The 19,866-nt window shown below is 38.5% G+C and overlaps 1 protein-coding gene across 10 annotated transcripts in view; it reads left to right on the top strand.

Annotated features, from left to right (window-relative positions):
- OXR1 (oxidation resistance 1) overlaps positions 1–19,866 on the top strand; it is a 457,475-nt gene that overhangs the window by 364,514 nt on the left and 73,095 nt on the right. The window contains exon 1 of one of the 10 annotated variants that reach the window (XM_081071202.1): positions 12,749–13,237. The exons of 8 other annotated variants lie outside the window; for them this stretch is intronic. In XM_081071202.1, the coding sequence (XP_080927328.1) occupies positions 13,039–13,237 (199 nt within the window). In that variant the 5' untranslated portion in view covers positions 12,749–13,038. Of the gene's footprint in view, positions 1–12,748; positions 13,238–19,866 lie in introns of those variants that run through there. One more of the 10 variants, XM_081071204.1, reaches the window with a different exon arrangement.

The raw sequence follows: 19,866 nt of genomic DNA, 5'->3' as shown, positions 1-19,866 counted from the left end.
ACAAAACCTGGTAGTTAGTCAAATCGTGATCTTTTGGCATTTCACAAACATATTCCACACACCCCTGTACCCCTCAGCTTGTTCTGCTGAAACACAATATTATAATCTTTGACTAGAAACTGTAATTAGAATAATTTGCTGTTTGCTACTGTTAAAATTATTATTATAAAATATAACAACATTGCAAAACATCTAAAATGCCTTTGTCACTGTAGATGGATTTGAGAGGAAGCATGATGAAAAGTTTCATGGTCCAAAGAATTAATAATTTTTTCTTCCTCTTACTATTTTAAAAGAATATCATTGTATCAATAGAAAGACCTCTAGTGTGTGTGTGTGTGTGTGTGTGTGTGTGTGTACCCACATGGGTTCTCTCAGAAAAATAAGACACTAAGATGGTACCGCTCAACTTCCTCCCCCAAAAAGGTAAAATCAAGACATATATAAATATGGATGCATTCAATATTTTAACTTATTTATAAAGGAACCAGTAAGATGTTACAAGCAGTTGAAAGGAGAATCCAAACACCTGTTTGTAGATCAGGGTTACTGAAATACCTGTGCAGATGGAGGCACATTCTTTCACTATTGGTAAATAAAGTCAATTCAAAACTATGGGACAGAGTTTGCACAGACAAGGATGTCTTTGTTTATAGACAAGAATTATTTTAATTGCTATCAGCTTTTACAATTTATGAAGTTATAAATTAGCTTCCATAGAATCAAAAACAGATAATGCAGAAGAATGCACTCTAGACATAGTTTTCCATTTAAAGCACAGATTTCCTTTTTCCCCCGGACAGTGCTGTATCCCTAAGTGCATCATGCCATCAGTGATCCCCTACTATCAACAGAAAGAAGACCAAACTCCTTAGGCAGACATTCACAATTTAGCTTCATCCTCTTTTCCAATGTTTTCAGTTACCCAGCCCAGCCTCCTCAATCCTACTTTATTCAACCAAAGTTAACTACATATTCTCCAATTTTATTAATCCTTTCAGTCCCTGATAACTTGTCACTTCCTCCAAGCATGGTTGTGTTTTATCTATTTTAAATAGGAATTACTGTACCTCCCCTTGATACTCATCACATATTGTTTTTCTGTACTTTTCTTGTATATTAACCATCTGCTGTGATGTATAAGTCCCATAGTTCTCAGTCTTGAGAGTGCCTCAGAATCACTTGGAGGACTGGTTAAAACTCAGACCACTGGCTTCCACCCAGCCTCTGATTTAGGGGAGCTGAGGTTGAGCCTAAGGATCTGTACTTCTTACAAGATCCAAAATGATGCTCTGGCCTGAAGACAACACTTTGAGGACCACCTGGCCAGCAGAACCATGTGAAAAACTGCAGATTAGATGATGAGACATAGACCCAGCGCTTCAGGAATCCACACGCTAAAGGAAATGTTAAAAGTTGCCTCTCCAAAATATTGCTGAAACTTTTAGGTAAGATAAAAATGAGTTTATTGTGGTAGGAGAACACCTCACCAGAGCCTTAGCAGTGCCTTGGGGGAAGTGGGGGTGGTAGTAATAGTTGGGATATTTGAGATTTTCAAGATTCATTTAAGGCAGGTCTTTTACTATAATATAATAGTTTAGAATTCATAGAATGACATGAGGATTTTGAGGCAAAGCAAAGAGATCTGGTGTGTAAACTATTCTTCAGACACATTCTGAAGACTATGTCAAAAGACATATTCAGAAAACAGTAGAGTAGTGAAGTCAGTGCAGATAGTCAGCTGTACTAATGGTTTCAGAGACAGACACATAAACAAATAATTAGCATAACAGGTAGTCACAGAGCCCGCTGGGAGCAAGTATACAAAATCTTATAACCTCCCTGCCATCTGCCACTGCCAGGAATTACAAGATCGTGAATGTCCTACTTAGGCTTATCTTTGGTATATCAAGGAAAAACTCATGGTGTTTATGAAGGCCTTCCTCCTTGTTTCTTTTTTCTTTCTCTCTTTATACTGTTAACATACCCAGGCCAGATGTGCATATTCCACATGTATATCTAATAAGCAATGTCAAATTTTGAAGGAGTGGAAAGAATTCGTGTTTTTCAAGGACCTATTGTATAGCACATACAATGCAAGTGGGTGTCTATATATTTTTAATTAACTGTATGTTAGATTTTTGTGATAATTATGATTATCTCCTTGTTAATGCAGATAATCCTTATTAGGACTTTAAGGATAAATGGACATCTGGATAGAACTCTTTTTATATTATCCAAACTCATAGTCTCTTCTTTTTTGGGAGAGATAAGTAGTGAACATGATGTTCTTAAAGCACAGCAATCCTCTATTTTAAAATCATAGAAATGTGTGTGGGGGGGGTTTGTGGGGGGTGTATTCTTAAAAGCTTGAATAGCAAATGATCTTTACTTTAGGAAATAACTCAAGCTCTAACCTTTGGTGATGTAATTAACATGTTACCTTGCAAACAATTTTAAGAAACACCCTAAAGTGAGTGTCTTAAAGTTACATCTGAGAAAGACAAATTAAATCTTTTGAAATGCAAATTCTGGTACATAATTCAAGGTTTAAGCTCAAATTCTTGAATAAATAGTTAAAACTCTTTGTACCAAGTACCCCCTATGTTTGATCATACTACTTGAAAAAATAACTAGCATGCTTTTTATAGGTTCCAAAATCAAACTGGAAAATATTCACTTTATAAGTAAATTTACTTAGATTTATTCATGACAAGCTAATATGCATGTTCCATAAAATAACTGAGGCAAAACTAATTTCAGTACATCTTTTACTAAAGTTTTGAGGAAACATCGGCAAGGTAGTAGAGCTTCAGAAGTTATCAAATACTTGCCATCATGCTAATGGCATTCATAACACAGATTTGCTAAAGAAGCATCATTCTATTAGCGATAAACTATTTTGCACGCAGCTATTCTATATTTGCCATATGGGCTTTTATCACACCTTTCTGTCAGTCCCAGATTGCTCTATGCTAATTGCAGCTAAGTCAAATTAGTGCAAAGAGGACTTCAGAGGAGGGTGTTTTAATTGGGACCCCATAGATTTTTAAGCTGTAAGTAAAAATGTGGGGCTGCAAGAGACAGCACAGGAAGATATGTCAGGAAGTGGCATGAAAATAAGGCTTTCTGAAGACACGGTGAAATAAGACAGACTGTGAAAGTTGCCAGGGGCATAATCTGGTCACAGGAGTACTTAATCTTTCCCAGCATCTACTAGATCTGGGTTTCTCAACCTGGGCATTACTGACAGTTCTTTGTTGTAGGATCTTAAGCAGAATCCTTGGTCTCAAGCTACTAGACGCCAAGTAGGACACCCTCAGTGTGATAACGATAATATCTCTAAATATTACCTGCTGGGTTTGCCAGATTTAGCAAGTAAAAATAGAGGACACACAGGTAAATTTGAATTTCTGATAAGCAACAAATAACTTTTGGGTAGAAGTATGTCCCATGCAACATTTGGCACAGACCTGTACTAAAAATGTTACTTGTTGTTTAGCTGAAATTCAAATTTAACTGGAAGTCCTATATTTTTGCCAGTAACCGTGTTGTTGGAGGCAGAATTGCCCAGGATTGAAAACCGCTGTGCTGTTGATCTCAGTAAGTTAAAAGCAAACAAACACCCAAGATATTCTTGACTGACCTGACACTGTTGCTTTCCTTAACCTCTCTGACCCCAGTAACCTTGTGTGCAGAGGAGGGCTCGTTAACCTCCCTCACAGGGTGGACATGAGCTCTAAAGGAAATAATGTATGAAAAACACTTAGTATGATGCCAGGCATAGTAAACAATTGGTATAGGAGGTCAGGTCGGACAATTAAGTTCACAAACGTGTTACAATGATGTTGCTAATCTTTTTTTTTTATATATCAGAGGGATTATTCATTATGAATTTGTACCAACTGGACAGTTAACTAAGTTTACTATTTGGAAGTGCTGAAAAGGCTGCATGAAAGTTAGACGACCTGAACTTTTCGTCAACAATTCATGGCTCTTGCATCACGACAATGTACCAGCTCATGCAGCACCATCTGTGAGGGAGTATTTAGCCAGTACACAAATAACTGTATTGGAACACCCTTCCTACTCACCTGATCTGGCCCCCAGTGACTTCTTTCTTTACCGGAAGATAAAGGAAATATTGAAAGGAAGACATTTTGATGACAGTCAGGACATCAAGGGTAATACAACAACAGCTTTGATGGCCATTCCAAAAAAAGAGTTCCAAAATTGCTTTGAAGGGTGGACTAGGCTCTGGCATTGGTGCATAGCTTCCTAAGGGGAGGTGAAGGTAACTGTGGTGATATTCAGCAATGAGGTATGGAGCATTTTTTCTAGGATAAGTTCGCGAACTTAATTGTTCGGCCTCGTATGTTTGTCATTACTATCTAGATTCCTCATGAGATGCTGTCATAATAGTTACTGGTCTCTGCACTTGTCACTAACAAGGAAGACTGAACTAAGGAAACAACAGGAGCCGAGCAGCAATTCTCGATCTTGGCTGCACACCGAAATCATCTGGGGAGTGTCCTCCCTAATGTCTGTATCCTACACCTCTGAGAGATTTGAATTTTAGTGATCTGAAGTATGGCCTGAGCATTGGGATTTTCAAAAGCTCCACAGAAGTCCTAAAATGTGTAGCCAAAGTTGAGAACTACTCTTTGAGAGAAAAGTATTAGGTAATTTGTATTCCTTGATAATGAAGAGAGGAAGTAAGCTCAACTTAATTATGTCCAATTTTTCAATTGTACAAAAGTGGGTTGGAATCAAATTTAGAGTAAAGATGGACATGATTTCATTTAGTCAGTCATTCAACAAATATAATATCTGAGCACCTACTATGTGCCAGGCCATGTTCTAAGCAGTTTAGGGAGTTCCCATCCTTGTTGAATGGTAGTAGAGTGAGACAGACAAAATAAAGACATTTTAATCTAATTTAAAGACTAGAACAAAGTCATGAATAGTCTTCATGAGAAAGCAAAATGGGGAGAAACCAGCCTGACTCGACAAGATGTTCTCCTCTCTGATCTTCACTCTTAAAAGAGATAGAAATAGGTAGGTTATATTCCAACGACAAGTAAAAGGATAACATAAAACTGTAAAAAGAGTGTCAGAAAGGCCAAAACACAGAGTAAGATTTTAGAAACTCTAAAAAACTAGCTAACTACAGTAGGAACATTCTGTGAAAAGGGAAGTCCTAGAATAAAGAACAAGAAGGAAGTGTGAGGCTCTCGTTTTTGAGGAAGATGTGCATTGTTTAACATATTGTTAAAAGGAAGAACACCCATTTTGCTTTATTTTTCCCACGAGGAATGGGCTACTAGAAAATATAAAAACTGTGAAGTGAAAATTTGTAGGCTAAAATAGGTGAGGATATAGTGAAATATCACTCATATCCACTTAACATGAATTATTAACCTCTTGCTACAGAAAACTGAGTTATCAGTACATTTTCATGTGGCCACAGAACCTTTGGTAGTAATATTATAGGAATGACAATGTATTTGTGAAAATTATCTTCCCTTTTATAACAAACAAACCTGAAAATATTTATAATGGCTTAAATACAATAGAAGTTTATTTCTTGTTTAAGTCTGAAATTGGTATTCCTGATTGGTAGGTGGCTCTCCTCTAAAGGTGGATTCAAGGACCCAGGTTCCTTCTATCTTGTGACTCTGCGATCCTTACTAAATGGCTTTTTGGGTCTCCATGCTCATCTGCTTCCAGGCTGTGGAAAGGAAAAGACCATGGAGGGTCACCAATGGGATATTCTTGTGGGCTAGGCCTGGAAATTTCACACGTCACTTTTAGAATCCTTCCACTGGCTAAAAGTCACTTGGGCACCCCTATCGAAAAGAAAGCTGAGGAATGTAGTTTGCCCAAGACGAATAATAATCAGGTTTGGTGACAATTAACCAGTGTCTACCCAGATAATAGGAGATCTGCCAGAAAACTGTAGTTAGATGAATAATTCAAATTTCAGAAATGGGCTTGGAATGGAGTTGAAGGATATAGAAACAACATAGGCTTGAAACCACTTGGGAAGCGAAGCACAGTGATCACCTGGAGTCTGTACCTCATCTTCTCCTGCATATTAGAAAGGCGTTTAACAAATACATATTGTTGATAAATGAGAACTGAATGATGGTGTCATTGAGTGGATTCATACTTCAGCTAACTGTGTCCAATGAGTGGTAATCACTGTCAACCACAAAGGCAGTCTCTTGTGCTGTGTCCTGGGACTCTCCTTGCCCATTCTCATTAAGTATTTTTGTGGAAATCTACTAGAAATAAATTTGTGACTGACTCAGTGAAAGAAATATTGGATGATACAGCCCATGAAAAAATCAAGAATGGTTTCAAAATGATCTCAGCAATCTAGAACACAGGTCAGCAGAATTTTTCTGAACACAGCAAGGGAGTAAATATTTTAGGATTTTGGGTCATAAGGCTGTATCACAACTAGTCCTCTCTTTTGTTGTAGCGCCAAAGCAGCCATAGACAGTACATAAATGAACCGGTGTGGCTGTGTTCCAACAAAACCAAATTTACAAAAATAGGTGCCGGGCCAGATGTGACCCATGGGCTACACTTTGCTGAATGCTGATCTAGAAGTATAGGCTGAAATCTGAAGACAGTAAATGTAAGTTTGTTCATTTAAGGCCAAAGAATAGCAGGCATAACAGGTTACATATACCATATTTTATCCCTTCTAATCATAGAACTACAAAATAGGCATTATTTGCTCTTATTTTATGGATAAGAAAGCGAAATCTCAAAAATAAATAGTTTAACCTGTCTTTCATATCTGGATAACATTTATGGGACATAATGCCATTTTAAAATGGGTGAATTGAGAGTCACAATTAATTGCTCAAGTAAAAGATGGAGCAGTTCATGTAGAAGCACACCCTGTAAGATGGCCCTGAGCTCTTCTATCTCTGTTCTGATCCAGGTGTGTGACCTTGAGAGATTTGCTTGACTTCTCTAGGCTTTGGCTAACAAAGCAATGAAGATAAGAGGCTCAAGTAGATAAAACACCATGGCTCCCTTCTCAGGTTCAATAGGGTTACTATTAATATATTAACGGAATCATGTGAAAGAGAATTGAGACTTACTCTTTGTAACTCTAAAAGCAATTATTTTTAAACTTTTCTAATGTAGTTTTGTATAAAACCAACATATAAAACATAAAAATCGCATTTTATGAACATACATGTGTTTTACAAGTTCAAATTCCCAAGTTGTGATCAAAAAATACAGTGAATGTTTAAATTTAAAAAAATATTACAGTAAAAGACACATTGCCATTAATCTCCCTCAAAACACTCTCCTTCCCTTCAAACACAATTACCTCATCATTCTTGCCACTTTCTAAAGAAGTTCTGAAAGTCCTTTTTTGTGTCTTTAGTTGCACTGTCCTGGCTGCCTTGATGTCCTGAGTTGATTCAAAATGTTTACTTTTCATGGTCATTTTGACTTTGGGGAAGAGCCTGGAGTCACATGGTGCCAGATCCGGTGAATAAGGTGGACAAGGACACACCGCAATGTTTTTATTTGACCGGAATTGGCGTATGAGAAGCGATGTACTCATGAAAGAGGACTTCCAGAACTGCTTCAGAAAGTGGCAAGAATGATGGGATAAGTGTCTTCAAAACGAGGGAGAGTACTTTGAGGGGGATTAATGGCAATGTGTCTTTTACTCTAATAACTTTTTTATTTAAAAATTCACTGTATTTTTTAATCATAATTCATATAATATTTTCTGAGTATAAAGACATGTATTGAGAGACTTAGGCTGGTATGCATGAAACTGAAGTTTTAAACTGGGAGTGATAGATGATTGATGGATTATTTTTAGCATCAGTGCCTCAGAGTTCTACTCATTATGTTTTGCTTATTTTTCTGCTCCACTGACTTTGGTTGTGTAATGTCAAGAAAATCCTTATTCATACACACAGTGATAAAACACTTAATAGTTTTGCAATCTAAGAAAACTTGTCAGAAACTGAAAATCTGAACAGACCAATTACTACCATGAAATTGAATCAGTAATCAACAAGCTCCCAACAAACAAAAGCACCCCTATGTTTATGCAGTGCTAGTCACAATAGCCAAGATATGGAAACAAACAAAATGCCCATTAATAGATGATTAGATAAAGAAGTTGTAAAATTATACAATAGAGTATTACTCTGCCATAAAAAGAATGAAATCTTACCATTTGCAACAACATGGATGGACCTAAAGAATATTATGCTAAATGACATAAGTCAGACTGAGAAAGACAAATATAATACCATATGATCTCATTTATATGTGGAACCCAACAAACAGAATAAACAAGCAAACAAAACAGAAATAGACTCAGACATACAGAGAAAAAACTGATGGCTGCTAGATGGGAGGATGATTGGGAGATGGTGAAGGGATTCGAAAGTACAAATTGATAGTCACAAAATAATCATGGAGATGTGAAATATGGTATGGGGAATATAATCAATAATGTTGTATAGATTATGTAGGGTGCCAGATGGATACTGGACTTATCAGGGGGAATCACTTCAGATTGTGTAGCTGCCTGAACACTGCTGTACACCTGAAGCTGAAGCTGAATAATACTGAACGTCAACTATAATTAAATATATATATATATAGTCACAGTATGTTAAGTACAGCATAGGGAATATATCAATGGTACAGTAACAGCTACATACAATGTCAGAGAGGTAGTAGACTGGGAGAGGGGTTATCGCTTTGTGAGGGATATAAATGTATAATCATTATGTTATTTTATACACCTGAAACTAATTTAAAAAAATGAAAACTCATCAGAATACAGAAATGGCAAGAGACGCCTGAAAAACAAAATGCATTACTTTGACAATATAAATCCGGTAGTCTTCAGTAAGTATATCAATTGGGCCTACATGATAAAAATAAACGTTAAACATTTGCAAAAATCTCGTATTAGTCAAGGCAGGCTAAGTTTATGCTATAGTGCTAAGTGAACCACCAAACCTCAGTGGCTTGCTGTAGTAAGTGTTTATTTCTTGTTCATATTACATGTCAAGTTCAGTCTTAAGTTTGGAGGAGGGGCTCTGATCCACATAGCTTCTCAGGGATCCAGGCGGTTGGTGATGATGGCGCCACCATCTCAGAGCTATACCATCTGGAGCAGATAGCATCCTTAGTTGCTGAGGCGGGCAGAGGCACCAAGAGTACAAAACTGAGGCTATTCTTTACGTGAGTGTAAAAGCACATGCATCACTTCTGCTCAGTGTGGCCCCAGTCTCGTGACTTTATTTCAGAAGTTAATGTGTGATTCATATGAACTAAGTATGCAAAAGCACTTGGAAGAACTTTTAAGGAGCAGGTATCAAACATGTTTTATAATCGAAAAATGCAGGTTCCTGAGCCCCCATCCTACAACCCTGGAATCAGGATCTCTGGGGTATAGCTGGGAAATTTGCCTTTTAGAAGTGTTGCACAGCTGGTTCTCATTACCAACAGGAAGCTACTGCTGTGAACAAGGAGTGTTTTTGAAGTAGAGGAAAGGCAACGATTAGCTCTGTGGATTTAAGGTTACCCTGACTGCAAGGTTGGAGATGGATTAAAGAGGGAAGAAACTAGAAGCAAGGAGATTTCATGTCACACAACATATACAGTTTAATGAGAAACATAAATGCATGTGCTTATGTATCATGCAATGTGTTAGCAGGACCAGCTCAAGAGAGCCTAATAATGCTGTCGTAAATGTCCCTGTATATTTTAAGAATCTTCTCTACCCACCTCTTCTTTCCTCGACTCCAAACCAGTACTGTAGGCACAAAGTAGCTGCCAACCAGTCCTGTTCATTTCATTCACTAAATGTTCTGTGTGTCGAGGACACCCATGGTGTTGGTAATAGAGTCCCTGGATAGGGAGTAGAGAATGAGGTAGGTGGGCATGGCCTGCTTCTCTGGAGAGGTTGCTGGGAGAGTCCCTGGAGATAGTCAAACTTTTCCTCTGGCCTGATTGGACAGCACAGAATCTGGTTATATTGCTGTCTTCTGCCTTCTGGGAACACCCATAGTTAAGAGTTGAGCTGCACTAGGTAAACAAATGACTGGTTCCTGATTCTTTTGAAAAATAAACCTTTCTAGTCAGTGCTGGATCATTTAAGGATTGACTATCCAGGTCTTGCTTTCTCCTCCTACATCTGCCTATATTTTGGCTGATTCACCTGGTAAGCCCCCAGCTAACATTATACCTCTTAGAATGACCATTATCAAAAAACCAACAGATAACAAATGTTGGCCTGGATGTGGAGAAAAGCAAAACCTGGGCACCACTGGTGGGAATATAAACTGGTACAGACACTGTGGAAAACAGTATGGAAGTTCCTTAAAATATTAAAACTAGAACCATTCCATTTATATGAAATGTCTGTTAAAGGCAAATCCATAGAGACAGAAAGTAGATTAGTGGTTGCCTACACCTGGGGGGTAGGGATGGGGAATAACTGCAAATGGGTAAGAGGTGTCTTTCTGGGGTGATAAAGATGTTCAGAAATTAGATTTTGGTGATGGTTTAACAACTGTGTAGGTATACTAACAATCAATGAGTTTATATTCGTTTTAAAGGTGAATTATATGGTTCGTAAATTATATGTCAATAAAATATTTTTTAAATAAGACAAAGAGTTGCTGGAGGACGCAGGTATGGAATATAAGGAAACTTTTTTTTAAAGTGGAAGGGATTTATGTGGGTAATATATGTAGGATGAGGGGGAAGGAATCAGAGTGGAGAGAGAAAAATAATAGAACAGAGAAGGGTAATAATGCTGGCAAGTCATACATAACATACACCAGACTAAGATCAAGCATTAATTTGCAGGAGAAGCACTTGCAGGAGTAAGGACTTCCTTCCTTCTGTTGCAAAATATGGAGATGAACTTGTAGACTGAAGAAAGGGAAGAAAAGTGAGAGTGTTCATATCTGATGGCCTATGATTTTCTGGGTCATGTAGAAAGACAAGTAAAGTAACATGTTAGTGATGAATTTGGCAACTTCAGGAGAATGATGACAGTTCAGACAACAAATGTGAATATTAAAAAAAGAAAACTGATTATATCAGTAAAAGGATTTTGAAGCCATTAGGGAATAAGCTGAGTTTAACTGAAAAATTGTACAGCACTGAATCATCAAGGTTATATACATTTTTTTCTCCAGCAGCTTTAGCTTTCCATGAAATAGAAACAGAAAATATTGATGGATTAACTGACTGTAAAACTGTATTTGAACTGGTAGAGTACAGGTTCCTGCTAAGGTTGGATGTAAAAGTGCCGATTTAATCAGGTATAAACCATTCAAACACTTACGGATATGATTATCACAAGCTAAATGACAAATTTCAAGGTGTAAAACATCTCAGAAAAAGAATTTCAATTCATTAATCAGGATTAGACTTAAGTCATTGAAATTCTACTTTTAAAGCTTACTGAGCCTCTCTGAGACCTCAGAACTGGTGCTAAGTATGATAATGCTTTCTTATCAAATGGAAATCTCAGAAAAAACAGGACCTACTTAACCATTCTATCAAATGGGTCCATAGTGGGTACAGAAGGAGATCTGGAGCAGTGCTTTCCCATGCAGACATCTGCACACAGATGATTGCGGTTATGCATATTCCTGGGTCCTCTCTCACAAACATGTGAATTATACTCCCGGGTACAGCCCAAACATTCTATATTTTAACCAGGTATAAAGGCGATGCTGATGTTAGAATGGTGACATTTGTCCAACCTGGTAAGAATTTAAACTGAAATAGTGATAGTGGGAAAAAGATCAAACATTTTTTTTTTTAAAGGGGGTATAATCTTTAATGGTTCGGTATAAATCTTGAGTTCCTGAAAGATTTTCTGTATTCCATTATTTGGTATGATTAGCTCTTCAACTTCCTAAGTAATTCAAACCTTTTTTCCCCCAAAATACATTAATGAATTGGTCATTCCAAGTAAGAAGGTTATTTACCTAATGCGAGGGAAAACCTACCAGAGCTATACACAGATGTGAAAGGAGGAGAAACAAAATCGGGTAGTATAATAAATGTCTGTCTAAAGTCTTGGTCTGACGAAAGCATGGTAAGGGTGACACCGGGGCCTTTAATTACCTTGCCTTACAGGACCAGATTCATGGGATGTCAAACCCTAATGTCAGGTCTCCATGCCACAGCGAAACTTTAAACGTGACGATTCAGGCTTTATTTTACGAAGCTGATCTCCTAATGCCTCCGGAGAAGCATTTTATCTGGATTGGTTTTAACTATGACTGCAGTTTGACCGTAAAAACTAACCTTCCCATCTTCCTCCTCCCCACTCCGCCCCTCACAATTACTAGCTGCAAAAGTTTCACGTGGACTGTGCGCCTCCCACAGACGCACACAGACACCTCCACCCAGAAACTTGGGACACGGACAAACTTTTCCACGCCGCCCTCCTCAGCCCCCAAACTCTCCGGCAAAGCTTCCCCTGGTTATTTTCAGTCCCTGCGTAGCCTTCCGGCCCCGAAGTTCGGCCTCCTCACCCTCGCCCAGCAGTTCTGAAAGTCTGGTCGGGTCCGGCGGGGCGGGGCGGGGCAGGACGGGGCGGGGCGGGGCAGGACGGGGCGGGGCGGGCCTGCTCCATTGGAGCCGGGCGGGTGGGGGAGGAGTGGACAGGACCGGTCCGGCTTGTTTACATGCTGCCAGCTTTTCGATCTGCATCGGTTCGACGAAGAATATACCTGCTTTCCAAGCTCAGTGTCGCCTGGCTTGGCCTTTGGAAGCAACAAGAAAAAACTTTTGAAAACTTTTGTCCAGCTTCTGCTCCCCCGGCGCATAGTTTCCTGATGGTTCGCTCCGGAGACACGCTCGGGACGCCTAGTCCCCCTCCCCGCCTCCAGTTCTGCGCGCGGAGCCCCCGCCCCGGGCCGGCTGGGACTGGTGGGCGGGTGCGCACGGAGTGGGCGCTGTCCGGGAAACCGTCGGCCTCCTCGGCCCCTGCCCCACGGCAGCATGGACTACCTGACCACGTTCACCGGGAAGAGCGGGCGCCTTCTACGGGGCACGGCCAACCGCCTGTGGGGGTTCGGGGGTGGCGGCGAAGTCCGACAGGTGTGCTTCCAGGATTACCTGAGGGAGCCCGCCCAGGGGGACCCCGGGTGCGGGTCCCCGCCCCCCCGACCCCCGGCGCCGTCCAACCCAGAGGGACCCGGTGAGCTTGGCCTCCCGCGCGGTCGACCCCGGCTGAGGGCTGCGGGGAGGCGGCGGTCGGGGCGCTGGATCGGGGTGCGTAGCCGGGGCGGGAGCCAGTGGGCACTGGGTGGCCAGGATGGCTGGGGGCCAGACGGACGGGGGAAGCGGGTAGGGCTCCTTCTGCGGTAGGGACGGGAAAGTTTCTGCTGCGGGTGTCGTAGCTCTTCCTGCTCCGCTCTTCCTGCTTTCCTCCCCTCGGCTCGCCTTTCTGTACCCCGCCAAGTATTTCAAGGGTGTATGTGATCTGTTCTTTCTCCCCGTCCCCTGGGGGGTGACTGTGACGCCAGCCCTTTTCCTCTTTGAGATCATTAAGAACACCGTGCCTGGCGTGCTGTGGGTTTGGACCAGTGTTTTTGACGTTTGCCGACCGGTGGTGTTCCCGTCGGCACGTAATAATACTTTGGAAGAGAACAAAAACTTAAACTGGAATTTGGTTGATGTTTGTAGCCTGTGTTTTGAAAGGCTGCACGTTATCTTGAGGTGGCAGCAGCTAGAAACTTTTTTCTCAGTTGCGTTTATGCTGACAGCTCAGTTTTCTTTCATCGTAGTGGCTTTGTGCCATTCTCCACAACAGCAAAAAATCCAGTCGTAATGGTATGATGTTGGTATCTTACAGGATTTTTAAAAGCGCTTGCTGAAGAGGTATTAGCATAATGCATATGGTAACTTCTCCAGTGTCGTTGGTGTCCTCTAAGTTAGTAAGTGGCGTTGATGTATTGTTTTGTTCCTTGTTTTAATGTGCATTTTTGGCATTACGAGTAATTATATGAGCATTAGAAAGTCTAGAAAATAGAGAAAAGCGCAGAAAATGTAAAATCTCTCCATAACCCCACATCCTGCCATTTATTTTTAAGCAGTGAAACAGGGACAACGTGTATTGATCTGTGTGTCTAGGTGTGTAACTTAAGCTTCGAAGAAACTTGAATATTAAAATCTAATTTTAGCAGGATCCCCTTTTAATAATTTTCCTCACCTTACATAAAATATAATGTCTTTAGAATTCCTGTTTATAGAATTAGAAAATGAAAAAGGGGGATACTTTGTTTCTGCTTTGAAGGACATTAACCAGATATAGAATCCTCTTTAAAGTCGAGACCAGGATTGACGTCTGAAACTTGAAAGTATTTGAATAAAGGATTGTTTTTAATGCATTATTAGTTGTCCATTGAAAACAATTGATGTGTGACCAGCCTCTAGATAGATGGAGAATTTAGAAATACGTGATCAATATTGTACACCTGAAATCTTATATATAATGTGATCGATGTTTGTGATCAATATTTTAATAAATAATGCCCAAACATACGAGTATACACACGATTCATTAATTCAAAAACATTTGTTGGGCACACTGCCATTTCTGACACTCTTCCTTCAGAGTTGCAGCTTCAAAGTAATGTACCAATTCCTCTTCTATTGAAGCTGCATTATGAACTCATGGCACATTATTTTATTTTAATTTTTTTATTAAATGTATTGTGTTAGCATTGGTTAATAACATTATATATAAGATTTCAGGTGTACAACTTTATATTGCATTTGTATGTTGCCTTGTGTGTTCACCACCCAGAGTCTAGTCTCCTTCCGCCACCAGATATTTGATCCCCTTTAATATTCATAGTGTCCTCAAATCTCTGACACAAGTTAGAGAGGCCTTGTGATGTCACAGTTATGACCACAGTCTGGTGGGCAGGCACATCCTAGCATTAACTTGCTAAAAGAATTTGTACAAGTTAATCACTTTTGGCCTTTATTTTCTTGTTTGTATATGAGGCTGATTAGATCTCAAAGGTTCTCAATTCTAGAGTTCTTTGTCATTTGGAACAGAACTAATGAAAATGATGGGTGGTAAAGCGAGAAAATAGCATTGGGGGCTAAAAATGTTGTAGGTCTATGAAGTTATACCCAGAGTTCTGAAGGCAGTTTAATAAGTGCCCCAGCAATAGTTTGATCACCTGCTGCCATTCTTAGAATAAGTATAGCTTCCTAAATTGACTCCTTTGAGAGGCAATGTGTATATTATATATATGTAAAAAATAAATGATTATTGATTTCTAGTCATCCTTTGCTTAAAATGAGAACTCTATTCTATTCTTTGCAAATGCCTACCAGATGGGTTTTGGTTATAGGGTTTTTCTTTATATTTGTGTTCTTCAGGAGTACCTGTCAGTCTGTTTAAAGGATTTTTTTCTGCCCTTTCTTCTGTGACTACCCTTATTTCAGATTTTTATAACAGTTGCTTAACTTTCCTGTTGTCTGTTACCTTTCCTTCAAGTCTTTAAAGTCCTGTCTGTTATATCAGATACTTTACCACACTTGCAGATTAGCTGCACACCAGTACCCCATTTGTTGTTGCTGATTTTGCCCCTCACCACTTCATGTTCAGTAATGAGGCTGATAAAATAGTTTTACCATTGACAAATTGAGGATGGACCAGATGAAACCTTGGTCAAATGTTTCTGATTTCACTGTTTTATAAACAGACTACTTAGTGGACTGTTAGTGTTACCCAGGCCTCTTTACTCCTCTCCAAGGTGGCTGCTTTTCCTCTTACCAGCTTTTAGTGTTTGCTGACTCCAACATTATAGTCCCCTCAGGAAAAACATAATTGGGACCTAGACATGTTAAGGAGCTCATCACGCCATTGCTCTAGTTAATAACAATTACAAAAAAAAAGAAAATCTATGATACATTTTTTATTCCTGCTTAAAGAGTAAATTATGGTTTGATTCAAAAACTTTCTTTGGACCTCGAGTATGGCTGTTGTTTGGGCACATGCCGGTAAGTCTACATATGTAGTCTTTAAAATTATTCACTAGATCACATGGTAATAAATAAGTGCAAATAAATAGATTTAACAAGTTTAGAGTCTCAACTTACTGTCATACAGTTTTTATCATAAACTGCCATTTTATGTCAACTTTCTTTGGTCACTTGGTGACTGTACTTTAAACACATCTCAATCCTATTTAAATTTTCTTTTTATTTACGTTTAGCAATTAAAACAGTATCTTTCAAGGGGGAATGGCAACAGGAGTAAAAGCTGCTAAGAACATTTTCTATGCTGCAAGCACTAGCAAATATTTTTATATTTAATCCTAATAACAACTCTGTACGATAGGTATTAGTATCCCATTCTCCTGATGAAGAAACTGAGCCAGACAAAGAAATAAGGGATACAGAATTAAATTGGATGTTATCTTCTTATTTCTAAGAGTTATGGCTCTGTCAGACAGGAAAATATTATGTGAAAAGAAAGCAAAATTCTGTCATGTATGATCTAAAAGTTAGGTAAAGGATCAGATGGATTGTCATTGAAATTTCTTTAGAGTTAGAAAGATAGTAAAATGATTTGAGCTGAAAATGCAAAATCCATGGAAGCTGTTAAAACAGATACCGTATATTAGGTTGGAAATTGCAGATGCACATTATCTGAAAGAGTTAGATAATAGTTTATCCTGAACCCAGGAAAGACCAAGTGCCTCTAAAGGATTTGGAGTGCCAGTTATTATACAGCTATAAACACAGATTAAGCACTGCAAAACAGTGTTTTGGTCAACGGCAGACCACATGGATGATGGTGGTCCCATAAGATAATAGAGCTGAAAAATTCCTATTCCTTGTGAGTTGTAGTGCACGTGTTTATGGTGATGAAGCAAAACTTCTTACGCTGCCACTTGTGTATAAGTACAGTGTACAGTTATATGAAGTACACAACACTTGACGATAATAAACAACTCTCAGTATGCTACTGGTGTTTGTATTTACTATTCTTTTTATTGGTAGGGTGTACTTTCTACTTACAAAAAAAGGTTTGTTTTAAAACAGCAGCAACCTCATAAATCTTGTGTTCACCACATCTCTTGACTGCATTATTTTCTCTTATGCTTGAATTAATCTCCTGTTATTGAGATATGTTTAGATACACAACTACTTACCATTGTTACAGTTGCTTACAGTATTCAGTACAGTAATATGCTGTACAGGTTTGCAGCCTAGGATTAATCGGCCATACCATGTAGCCTAGGTGTGTAATAGGCTATGCCATCTAGGTTTGTAAGTGCACTCTATGATGTTCCCACAATGACACAATCGCCTAACGAGGCATTTCTCAGAATGCATCCTGTCGTTAAAGGACACATGACTATTTAAAACACAACTCAGTGTTGCTCAGTGATGGAGGATGTTAACTCGAGATGTCTGTCTGCAGTCTTAGTCTCATTTCCTAAAGTGGGTGATGAGAGGGGAGAAGAAGAGTCTCTTCGCAATAAATAGCCTCAGTCTGCTCTAATGGTAACTCCAACTAAATTTGAGTTCATAATATTGTTTCCTTAGTCCAGTGCTTCTCAAGCATGAGGTAGATTTGCCTATTTTAGTATTGCCACTCATCTCACAGGATAGCTGTGAAGTCTTTTGTATTATCTGTGTTTTAGGACAAAACTATCTCTAAATAGTTGAGGCTACAATAAAGCAATGATTTTCAAACTTTAGGGTGCCTCAGAATTACCTGAAAGGCTTGTTAAAACAAAAATGTCAGACCCTTCCCCCAGAGTTTCTGATTCAGTACAGTGGGTTGGGCTCCATAATTTGTATATATATTAGGTTGGTGCAAAAGTAATTGCAGTTTAAAAGATTAAAAATAATTGCAAAAACTGCAATTACATTTTTACCAACCTAATAATTTTTCAAGTAATGTTGATGCTACTGGTCTTGAGACCACACTTTCACTCCGCTTTCCTTAGTGGGTAAGTCTTTTACCATGGTGAGGTTAGAGGTAAATATAGAAATGATGAAATTTATTGAATTCTTATTAGTGTTAATACTTTTTATTGAGGTTTCCAATCAGTGTATTTGATCTTTAACATATTTGTTATATTTCACAGAATTAGGCCTATTAGAGGGTGTACAAATTAGTCTTGTAGATCTAATTCAAAAGAATACTTGTGTAACTGTTTTTGGATTTTTGATTTTAAGTCGAAAGGTAGAAAGATGTCTAAATTTAGAAACTTAGAAATGTAAGTGAACTTAACATTCACTATATTTAAATTTTTTTTAACGTAGTTACTAGAGTTAAGTTCTCAGAAAGGTTTGTTTGTTAGAAGTAAAGTGCTTAAAATAGAATATAGTAAATTTATAAATGCAGTTTAGTATATGAGAGAATTTAGTTATCTTAGTTTATAAATAGGATTATTTAAGGTTATTTAGTTTGTTTTCTCTTTGAGTTGATCAACTGTCAAAGCATCTTAGAAAGTGTGCTAAAATTGACTAAATTTATAAATAGAATGCGCCTTATAGTTGAAGACTTAGGGAAAACTAGGTGTTTATATATGTACTCCATTAAATCAAACATTAATTTAAAAGCAAAGTAACTGCAAATATTTTTTTCTGTGGATAAAGGCGTCCTTCATGGCCGCCAGCAAACTTGCATTGACTTGATACATTTTGTTGAATGGATAAATGATATTACTACGAAAAAGGGGGCCTATTTTAAGGTCACATTCATGTATTAGGGAAAGGGCAAAAACCTGCCTTTGGTTTTTTAGCAATCAGTGAAAAAAGGGAAATGTGATCAGACACAAATCACAGTGTCCCTAAGATAAAGATAAACCTGTTGCTTAGGCAGGAGAAATGCTACTATTCCTGTTAGTGAAAAAAAAGAGAAAGATTCTCATGGAACTCTAATACAGCAGGAAGTATCCTCACTATCTTTATAGTAAATACAGATTCTAATTTCAAAATGCTATTTTTTTACACTGTCCTTGAAAGTAATGGTGTACCAACAAAATGCAAATTAGTAAAAGCTGTTCTGTACAAGGCCAGAGCAATCCAAATATGCAGTTATCTGATGGTGTGTCTTAACTGAGGGGTAGGTGCTAGATTATAAACTCTAGATTTTAGATGATAGAGTTAAGATTTTACATTTTAGAATTTCTAGAGCAATGCTGCTCAATAGAATTTTCTGCAATGATAGAAATGTTCTATACTTGTGTTGTCAGTGTCGTCGCCGCTAGTCAAATATGGCTGTTGAGCACTTGAGATGTGACTAGTGAGGAACTGAATTGAGGAATCTGGATTCTAGATTCTGTATCTGCATTGCCCAGTATGGTAGCAACTAAGCACATGTAGCTATTTTAGTTTAAAATAACTAAAGTGAAATTAAAAATTCAGTTTTCAGTTTCTCTAAGTCACATTTCAGGTACTCAAAACCCACAAGGCTAGTGGCCACCATATTAGACAGTGCAGGTGGGAAACAATTCTGTTATTGCAGAAAGTTTCACTGGACAGCAGTGTTGTAGAGCAGGGGGTCTCAACTCTGATGTGAAGCCTCACCTCTAGCATCAGAGCTAGAAGATCTGACAGTAATAAAAAAATATATCTAAATCAAAATCTTTAAATTTAGGACTTCAATCAGTTTTAAGTTTCTCAGGTGATTCAAATGTGTAGGGAGGATTCAAAACCACTATTTTATTTTCCTTTATTGTTTCTCCCAGTTATTCAAATTACTGAGTCTCTATGACTTCAGCAGGTTTTATTTCGTTTTGTTTTGTTTCGTTTTTTCCTTCACAAGTATTTTGGGCATGCACCTAC

This window comes from Rhinolophus hipposideros, assembly GCF_964194185.1.
Source record: "Rhinolophus hipposideros genome assembly, chromosome: 13".
In the NCBI taxonomy this organism is placed as follows: Eukaryota; Metazoa; Chordata; class Mammalia; order Chiroptera; family Rhinolophidae; genus Rhinolophus; species Rhinolophus hipposideros.
Note: the sequence above shows the minus strand (reverse complement) of the source record. Positions and strands in the feature narration are given on the sequence as shown.